Source organism: Convolutriloba macropyga, chromosome 7, assembly GCF_964194025.1.
Source record: "Convolutriloba macropyga chromosome 7, txConMacr16.3, whole genome shotgun sequence".
NCBI lineage: Eukaryota > Metazoa > Xenacoelomorpha > Acoela > Convolutidae > Convolutriloba > Convolutriloba macropyga.
In genome coordinates, this window is record NC_134474.1 from 41961007 (window position 1) to 41971967 (window position 10961).

Sequence of the window (10961 nt, forward strand, 5' to 3'; positions counted from 1 at the left end):
AAGCACGAAGATCAAGAGAAGAAGGCCAATTTTACAAAAAACGTTGCTGGTAGATCCAGTCACGGACAACAGGGCCATAAAAATGATTCTAAAAAGATTTGGATTGCTTCTCGAGACTCATCTTCCCAAGACAAATAGGATCAGTACGAAGCAGATCAAAAGGACCTCCTACTTTGTCAAATCAGCTTTTAATTGACTTTTCAATTCTTCAGTCAGAGGAACAAAATGATTTGCTGAAAGGAAATGCGCAGAGCTGTGAAAGTTTTATGTGCAATACAGTGACATCTACTCAGCTTTTATTGAGAAAATTGGCCTACACACCGATCTCTTGAAAGACAAATATCATAATGAGAGACAACGAAACCTAAAACATCGTAAGAAACAGTTTCAAAGAGGTCCTCGAAATTAGAAGAAAGAACACTTGGCGCTTGTGACAATTTTGAGCTACGAAACCAAATTAATGAATCGGAAGGATCTGTAGAAATACTGCAAGTAAATAAACGAGCGGAACAGGATGTGGGAAAACCTCAAATCCGGAAACAACGATATCAACGAACTCGTTTAGCAGAAGGCTCCACGGGCTAATTTGAGAAAAATAATCAACAAATTACATCAGCTGAAAGACGAAATGATTGAAAACAACCGGTTTCGAGGAAAACTTGTAATCAGTAGCTACAGATAAAACGTAAAATACAGTTCAAGAAACGTTTTCAACTAGTTCACCAACGGGCAGTAAAAATGGTTGGAAAATCTGGATGAGCAATAGAAGACATCTTAATACGCCAAAAAATTTCGCTCAGCTCATTTTAAGGACGAGAAGGCTGCTGGGAAGAACGACGTAAAACAATTAGCAACTGTCGGATCCCAAACTGCGGAAAAACGAATTCACGAAGATTAAGAGATGAAGGCCAATTTTACAAATGACGTTGCTGGTAGATCCAGTCACGAACAACACGAACATAACAATTTGAAGGCAAGTGACGGTTATTTACAACGCGACGATTCCGATGGCGCAGATGATGCTGGTGGAGCAGTCGGTGGAAGTGAATCTGGCGCAAAACAAGCGTTTTCTCAACAATGAAATCATTAGAAGACAGCCAATGGAAAAATCTGAAAACATATTTATCTTTAACATCTCATCACTGATCTAATTGAAACAGTTACAGTAAATTAGAACAAAAACGAATAGAAAACGAAATAGCTAACGGAATTGAAAACAATCACTTTCCAGCTCTTCAGTCACAGAGGTACAGAATGATTTGATGAGAGGAAATGCGCAGAGCTGTGTAAATTTTTTGTGCAATACGGTGAAATCTACTCAGCCTTTATTGAGAAAAACGGATATTGAGAAAAACTTTATTGAGAAAAACTTGAAAGACAGATATCATACCGAGAGACAACGAAACTTACAACATCGTAAAAACAGTTTGAAAGAGAACCTCGAAATTGGAAGAAAGAACACTTGGCGCTTGTGACAATTTTGAGCTACGAAACCAAATTATTGAATCGGAAGGATCTGCAGAAATACTGCAAGTAAATAGACAAGCGTAACAAGATGTGGGAAAATCTCAAATCCGGAAACAACGATATCACTAAACTCGTTGAGCAGAAGGCTCGAGGGGCTAATTTGAGACCAAAAATCATTAAATTGCATCAGTTGAAAGACGATTTGATTGAAAACAACCGGTTTCGAAGAAAAGTTGTAATCAGTAGTTACAGATAAAACGTAAAATACAGTTCAAGAAACGTTTTCAACTAGTTCACCAACGGGCAGTAAAAATGGTTTGAATATCTGGATATGCAAGAGAAGACATCTGATTACGCCAAAAATTTTCGCCCAGTTCATTTTAAGGACGAAAAGGCTTCCAGGAAAACGACGAGAAACAATTAGCAACCGTCCAATCCCATACTGCGGAAAAACCAAATCACGAAGATCAAGAGAAGAAGACCAATTTTACAAAAGACGTTGCTGGTGGATCCAGTCACGAACAACAGGGCCATAAAATTCTTTATAAAAAGATTTGGATTGCTTCTCGAGACTCATCTTCCCAAGACAAGTAGGATCAGTACGAAGCAGATCAAAAGGACCTACCTTGTCAAATCAGCTTTCAATTGAGTTTTCAATTCATCAGTCACAGAGGTACAAAATGATTTGCTGAAAGGAAATGCGCAGAGCTGTGTAATTTTTCTTTGCAAAACAGTGACATATACTCATCCTTTATCGAGAAAACCGGCCAACAGACCAATCTCTTGAAAGACAAACATCATAATGTGAGACAACGAAACTTGCAACATCGTAAAAACCGTTTCAAAGAGAACCTCAAAATTGGAAGAAAGATCACTTGGCGCTTGTGACAATTTTGAGCTACGCTGCGGAATCCCATACTGCGGAAAAACCAAATCACGAAGATCAAGAGATGAAGGCCAATTTTACAAATGATGTTGGTGGTAGATCCAGTCACGAACAACACGACCATAAGAAATTGAAGGCAAGTGGCGGTGATTTAAAACGCGACGATTGCGATGGCGCAGATGATGCTGGTTGAGCAGTCGGTGGGTGTGAATTTGGCGGAAAACAAGCAGTTTTTCATCAATGAAATCATTAGAAGACCTATTGAAAAATGTAAAACTTATTCATCTAATCGAAACAGATTCAAACAATCGAAAGTCGTTGCAAGAACAGATAGAATTTTTACAATTGAAACACAAACATGAGCGTCCTAAAAAGGATATCTGTTTGAAGTCTAGACTTTTATCGTTATAATCAAAACTGCCCAATCCATCAGTTTCTATTGTCAACCTCTTCAGTTTTGGCAAAAAGAACTCGAAACTGAAAGTGGAAGAGTGGAAAGAAAAACATTCACAAGAAGATGCAGACTCATTTCTAGACACTTTTAAGCTCACTATTACAATGCTTGAAACAAAGGAACCAGTGATGATAGCCAAACACTCAACTTTTTTTCCTGCAAATACTGGTGCGGAAAAAATCGGAGTTTCCAAAGAGTTCTGATGAAAATAAGTTGAGAACGATTTGGATCTAAGCGCAAAACCATTCGTAGCCTAAAACAAAGTTGCTGATGATCCATTCAAGGATGGTTGTTATCAACCATTCCACTTTTGGTTCACCCCTTCATAACTTCCTAAGCTGAAACTAGCAGAATTTTCCGGCCATCTAATTGAATGGTCAGAGTGGTCAGGCGCTTTTACAGCAACGATTCATAGCGCACCAATTTCAGATAGCCAGATATTGAATAACTTAAAATCATTAAACCGCTAAAGGGAAAACTTAAGGCAGTTGTTTTTTGAATAGCATTCTCCGGAGAAATGTATCACAAGGCTTGGGAAGCACTTGAAAGAAAATTTGGTTGCCTTCAAATAATAACTATTAATCAGCTAAAACTGATTCACTAATATTCATTCATCAAACCTCATGATTTTAGTGCCATCAAAAAATTCACCCAAATTGTATCGAATTTTGTCAACGTGCTACAACAGTTTAAATACGATGAAGATTTGTCATCTGAATAAGTACTCAATAGTACTTTGCAAAAACTGCGCCCAGAATGAAAAACTGGTTCTTCAAGCTGAGTCGGAAAAGCCATTATCAAGCAAATTTTTTTGAATTTAGTGACTAGCTCAATGATGTAGCTTTTGTGCATGATGGCTTGGTCTCAGAGTTTCCAAGTTCTGATAGGTTAAAGCAACCATACTTCACGCAAGAAAGACGAAAACGAACGCAATGTCATCGAGCATTTCAAAGCCTCCAAATACATAACCAGTGCCCAATGAAAGACGGAGATCATAAAATTTACTCTTCCGCAAAATTTAAAAGTCTAACTACAATAGAAATATACGGAATTGCCGAAAGAAATATATTTTGTTTCTCTTCTCTCAGTGGTCCCCATCTCAACAAAGACTTCAATGGTGTGGTGATCGTGTGGTGTGAACGGTTGTACCAAAAAACATCAACAACTTCAATGTGATAATGCCAGCCGAATCGTTTTAGTACTTCTACTGATTCTCAAAAGACATGTGAGCCAGTAAATCAAGACAAGGCAACATCCATTACGTCAACATTATTCATTGATGAATCAACGGTGCTTGCAAATCTCGATGAACCATCCAGAAATGGTTTCCATCAGAATGGAAGGGTGTCAGTATCTAACGGGAAACAAAGACAAATGACGCTATCACTTTTAGACAGTGGACATATATTTCGTATACCGATGCCAAAGTCAAATCAGATTTAAAACTGAAGGTACATAAAACGCCATTAAACATTTCCTTAATTCAGGGACCTGGAGAAATTCCGAGTGAAACTTTTGTCGCTGAAATCAAAGCAGCTGCAGAAGGGAGTGAAACGTTCAAAGCTTTCTTCCATTGTCATCCCTAGTTTAGTCTTGGTTGAAACAAGTACAATTTCAGAGACCTAAAGCAAAATTTTCCCTCTGACGTGATTTGCCTGATTCTTCATTTGCATTAGCTAGTGATAAAATCATCAAAAAACAGCATGCATATTATCTTCAAAAACCAATCGCGTTTGCCAAAGCATCAACCCAAAACATCCTATTGCAATTAGAACCAATCTCGGTTGGACTATCAGTGGGCCAAATCCAAGTCACTTAACTAGCTGTTTGAACTCATACGTAGCTTTACAGTCAGATAAAATGGCAGATGATATAGAGTTATAGGCATCATGATAAATAAAAGCGGTATACCGAAAGACGGATGGAAGACTTTCAAAAAAGTGAAAAAAAACGATTAAATTGATAGAAGCAAGGTATGAAGTTGGACTTCTTTGGTCTGATGAGTTAAACGAAATGCCAAACAATTACATCTATGCTGCCGCACAGCTCATATTGCTTGAGAAACGTCTCGAGAAAGACAAAGACCTCCAGAAACGATATCAGGAAACAATTGACGTTGATTTAGAAAAAGGCTTTGTTCGGAAAATTGATAGGCATGAACTCAAAAGAACCAGAAACAAACAACAGTAGTATTTGCCATACCATCCTGTTATCAATCCCAATAAACCCGAGAATGTTCGTAGGTTTTGTAACGCTAAATCGAATTTCTGAAGTGTTTCATTGAATGACATCTTTGTCGCTCCTGTCGGGTCCCGATCTCTTGCAGAATCTGATAGGAATAAATTTTTCAATTCAGAGAGCTTTCAATAGTAATGACAGCAGATGTGGAGGCGATGTTCCTTCAAGTTCTACTGCCTTCAAATAATTGCTGTTTTTTGAGATTTCTCTGGAGAGATTTCATAAGTGATCCTATTCAAGTCTATGAATACACGAGACACATTTGTGGAGCCAAAAACTCTCCAACGTGTGCAAATTTTGCTCTTCAACAGACTGCAAGAGACAATGGAAACACCTTTCCAAATGTTTCGGCAGTGATTGAACGTTTTTTTTATATGGACTTCACAAAATCAGTGAAAACCACAGATTAGGCTATTAACATCAGAAAAGACACTATGGAAATATTAAAACGTGGAGGTTTCGAAAGAAAAAATGGATAACTAATAAAAAATAATGTTAAACAGTCTGTTCCGTCAATTCACAGATCAAATTGTGAAATCAAAACAATTGAGTTTGAACCACAAACTTCATCCAAACTAGGATTACAGTGGAATGCAATTGGTGATTCACTTAAAGTTTGTAGAGAAACAGAACACGAGGACCCCAAAATGGTAACACAAAGAGTTGTTTTATCTTTCGTATCATCTGTGTTTGATCCATTGGGGCAGTTTGCATCATTCTCAATGAGAATGAGAATGCTTCTGAAATCAATTTGAAGCCAAAATGGGCAACATTTGGACGAAGAAGTAAGCGACAGAGACCAAGCAGTTTTCCTAACATGGGTCGACGAACTAAAAACTGTTAAAAAATTTAACTTTTGTAGACAGTGCTTCAGACAACTCCGTCAAATACTGTCTTCATGTTTTTTTCGGATGCCTCACTTGATTCAACCTCCATAGTCGCTTACATAGTTACAATTAACAAAACCGGAGTAGCGAAAATGTTTTTTGTAGTCGGCAAAGTAGAATTCCACCCATTCGAAACTTTTTAAAACCAAAATTAGAGAGTCAAGCAGCTTTGTCTTCGTCGAGAACGCAAATTATGATAATACTGGAGCACCACATCCCAATTGGAACAATTTTTACTGGCCATATTTGGTTAGAAGTCCTCTTGTTGAAAAAAAACGCAAACTGCAAAATCACAAAGGATTTGAACACGTTCGGACATCCTTCAGCAAAGTTACTGGATATTTGGTTTGCGAGGTTGTCTCCAAAATATTAGAAATAATTGCCTCAATTGCCGAGAGATTTGTGCTAAAAATCTTACACCAGAGATGGCGGACTTGCCACTTGAAAGAGCTGACGATGGACTTTATCCCTTTATGAAGACAGGTGTTGACTATATTGGACCTTTTGATGTCAGCTCACTTCGACGCTTAATGAGATGTTGGTGCTGTCTCTTTACTCGTCTCAGTACAAGAGCCGTTCAGGTTGTGCATAGCAGCATTAATGAGATTTACAGCAAGACGCGACAAACTGAGCACCATGTTGAGTGAAAATGATTCTAACAATGTTGGTGCTGCTCGTGTGAAGAAGGAGTACATTGACAAATGGAATACAAGTGAAGTGGAATCCAAATTTGCCTGGAAGCAAATCAATTGGAAATTCAACCCTCCAGGTGCTCCTTATTTTGGAGGTGTCTGGGAAAGGCTTAACCGACATTGCAAAAAAAAACAATTGTCTTTGTTCTCGAGGGAAGAAGCCGATATGTTGAGTTACTACAGACAAAAAATGCATAGTAGAACAAATGTTGAATTCTCGACTTATATCGACTGCGAGCAGTGATCCTCAGGATCTCGAGGCACAGACACCAATTCGCTTTCTTCTTGGAAGACCATCAAACTCTTCGCCGCACATAAGAGATGCAGAAAAGTTCATTGATTCCAGAAAAACGTTCAAGAAAGCACGAGCTTACCGTGACTGCACTTGGAGGCGAAGATATACAGAGTATATTCCTCAGCTCAACATTCGTTCGAAGTGGGCAAAGAGTGAAAATCAAAACTTGAAGAAAATTGTTTTGGTTTGGATTATGGACGATCAAGAAAAACGTTGTGACTGCAAGATGGGACTCGTTTTAGAAACTTATCTAGGCAGTGACGGAATTGTGCGGTCAGCTCTAATCAAGTCAAGATATGGCAGTGTGCTGAAGAGACCTTGTGTTAAATTAGCGCCTGTATTCAATTGTTTTTAGAATGAAAACAGGGCCGGCGATCTTGGCGCCAGCTAGAAAAACTAGTAATATTTGATCAATTCCTTTAGATGACTGTTTAAATATTCTGACAGACGGATAATAACCCAGATCTCCACGACGTTTGCAAACCTAAATAGTCTTTGCCGTGAATTGATGCTATTTTTATTTTTCCCCCATGTATTGAGTTTGCATATAAGTTTGCTTAATTTGTTTGGGACCGCTAGACAAATACAGTTCGAAATCTGCTGCAACTCTACCTAATTTATTGTCCTAACCCTAGAAACATCAGAACAAAAAATTCTCAGCAATTAAAAATTTTTTTTTGTTTTCTAGAGTTTTTTCTAAAAATCTACTTGTAAAAAATTACGCAAAGATTTTTTTGAATGAAATTTTTTGGCCTTTTTTCCAATTGAGCCCTAACTTTATGATTCATAATTGCGTAACCTCAGAGTACTCACATAAACTTTCATCAGCTGGATGTACCTAAAAACTATAAAAACGGAAAATTAAAATTTCCTCATGTATTATGATAAGAGATAAATATCACAATAGTTCAGCGTTGGTATCACTCAAAATCTTTATAATAATCTTATTATAACCTCTGATACATAATCACATTGCTATTAGATTGCTGTTAATGCAAAATTGAATGCTTGGATATTCTGATTGAGTTTTTGTTCACATAATGTTTTCAAGCAATTTCCGCTAATATTCCTTTATAAATGCCATCAATTGTAAATATCATGATCTATTCAGACTTGAAAAGAACATACTTAAATCAATCAGTTACCAGTTGAACAATTGATTGTTCCAAAAATCGCATTTTAGTTTTGACTAGCTCACCATGCTTGATTTACTCGTCAAAAGGTTCTAAGTAAAGTTCACGATGATAAATTTCGCAAGAAGATTTTCATCTTTCAAATAGACGCCAGGGCAGGGAATATTCCTTTTTTGACGAAGAACCCTTCTCTTACATACACTGTCTGCGAACAACAACAAATTAAATTATAGCATTTGAGGTCCTCAGCAGGAAACAGAAGAGAAGCTAATCTGATAAAATATAGACAATATACACAATTTAAAGCTATAACGAAGGAAATGATGCAATTCAGAAACAATTCTATTGTTTTTCTGTAGTTTAAAAACAGGCAAACCCTCAAAGGCAAATCTCTTCAGAAAATACGAGAAAAACTTACGATTCAAATTCTGATCTTAACCAAGTGCTTCCATTATCTTTTTTATATGAATCGCACGTCAGACGTCACATATCACCCATAGCAACGTTACATATCCATGACTGTTTTCATTAAGCAAATAAATAGCTCTAACCAGATTTTGTTTGATATATAAGATGATAGTCACTTTTAGTTTAATTTAACATCAACTTTATTAAAAGCCAATCTTGGCCTTCAGTAGTCCGAAAAAAACTTTTCCAATATCTTAGTATATAATCCAAATTTTTCATAATTAACTTATTATAATAATTGTATTTTTGGTTGTGTTAATTTCATACTGATTTGAACAGGCAATTGAGGCATAATCGTAAAAAAGCATTCCAAATATTTAATTTATCATTTATATAATAATTTTGCGGAGCAATCAAAGCCTATTTCCCTCGACCAGGAGGATAACTCTTCATCTGAATGTAAGCAAAAGAAGTGGAAATTATTATCTTAAGAACACTTTCTTGTATGAAAGTTCTACTTCATTATTTAAAAAATCAAAAACCGCTTTCCAATATTTTATACGCTCCAAATTCAATTATAAGATCTTAAAGTCAATGAGAAAACTACCAGCACATGTTTTCTTTAAAAGGAGTTTTAATGAAAAATCAAAAATCAATTTTGGACAATTTTGATGATCAAATTCACACATAATTCTCAAAAAAAAGTTAGGGGTCACCTCGAAAGACAACACTGAAAAAGTAAGTAAATTTTTGGTAATTTATTTTAGAATTGTGATATGGCGTCGTATAGTAATTCGAAATAGAAACATTTCAACTTTACAGAACACTTTGGTTTACTTCGCTATACTCTTATTTTGTAATGTTGTTTTAAAGGTCAACTTGGCTTTCTGATAATTTCACTATTATCTGACAATTTCTATTTATGCAAACTATGCTTCATTTTTTATTGAGCTCAATTGAGTAAGGAGTGTATGCCAGATACCAATTACTTGCTTTAGAAAACGAGCAAAAACAACTCGAAAGAATTATGAATATTTTAAGATAAGCTATTATGGATTTTAAGCGTATTTGGCTAAGGAATATATTTTTACAATTTGTATAGTTTCATAATTGAGCAAAAAAACAGGATATTCGGGGAACGAATAGAGTTTGAAAAAGTTTTTTCCGTTAACAAATACGAAGAGCGGAGAAACATTGCTTATATTCCTCATAACTTCAACTTAAACAACAAAATACCTGTGTGAAAATATTTTTGCTAAGAGAGTTATCTTTTTTACATGCGGAATATTCAGCTGTCTTTTTTCAAGTTTTGACAGTTTTTATTTCTCTTCGTTTCAAAAACAGAGATGTTAAAGAGCTTTTATTGCCTTTCTACAATTACAGAAGTCTCTTTGCCCTGATTGCATAAAAAAGTATTTAATTTGTATGTAAACTTTTGTTTATTGAAAACCTAATTAAATTTTCCTGATTTTATGTGGTTTAATTTTTATGTGGTTTCATTTTCCGTGGCTCATTTTTCTTTTGAAATGAGACTTTAGAATGTTATTTTCTCTGTTTTGATGTGTTCGACCGAGTAGATTCCAGAGTTTTCCTGTTATGTTTTGTATTTTCAGCGCTAAACGCTGAAGAAGTTCTATCAGCCCATATTCAACAACTGTTGTCAGTAATACACGCCGACGAGCTGCAATCTATTAACATACTGTTATATGCCGTCGTTTCTGATGACATGACATTTTACAATGAAGTCATAACTTGGATTGCGGATTGCGACAATCACAAGAGCAATACAGGGCCGCATATGTTGGCTCAGTGATAGCTTCTGATGACTTGGTTCAGAAAATTACAAACCAGCGCGCTTCAGATAATGAAGTTTTTAAAGAACTCTATGCAAGCCTTGAACCTTTCAACTTGACCTCCTACTCACAGAAGAAAATACAAGAAGCTATAGATACTGACAAGTTTTCGGAGTTGCTAAGAAATCAGTCGTCAAAGAGGGAGGAAGCAAGACTACAATCACTCTGTTTGCCTCAATCTGGCGCATGGCTTGCGGCACCACCAGTTCCTGCCTTAGGTCTCCATCTTAGTCCCTGTGAATTTCAAATTAGTGTCAAGTACAGACTAGGGATTGCAGTTTATGAAGGTGAAAGAAAATGCCCTTATTGCAGGTCTGGAATCCTTGACGTTTTTGGCGACCACGCCGTCATCTGTCACGGAAGAGGGGATGCAATTTCACGGCATGACCGGATTCGTGACCGCATTGCATCAGCTTGCTCAGCAGCTAACTTATCACCAGTCCTGGAACAACGGAACCTTATTGCTGGAAACAGTTCTCGCCCTGGCGACATATTTCTTCCCTCATGGAAGTCAGGTCGTCCAGCTGCTCTAGACGTCACCGTAACTTCTCCACTGCAACCAAACATTATAAATCATGCGGCAGAGAGGTCTGGTTACGCGATTGAAGCAGCCGAAGAGCGAAAGTATGCTCAACATGAAAATAGTTG

At 36.7% G+C, this 10961-nt stretch overlaps 1 protein-coding gene across 1 annotated transcript in view; it reads left to right on the top strand.

Annotated features, from left to right (window-relative positions):
• Positions 1 to 10313, top strand: part of LOC142342293 (uncharacterized) — a 47729-nt gene extending 37416 nt beyond the window's left edge. The window contains exon 3 of the mRNA XM_075393579.1: positions 10074 to 10313. Coding sequence (XP_075249694.1) covers positions 10074 to 10273 — 200 coding nt within the window. The 3' untranslated portion in view covers positions 10274 to 10313. The remainder of the gene's footprint in view (positions 1 to 10073) is intronic.
• The last annotated feature ends 648 nt before the right edge of the window (positions 10314 to 10961 follow it).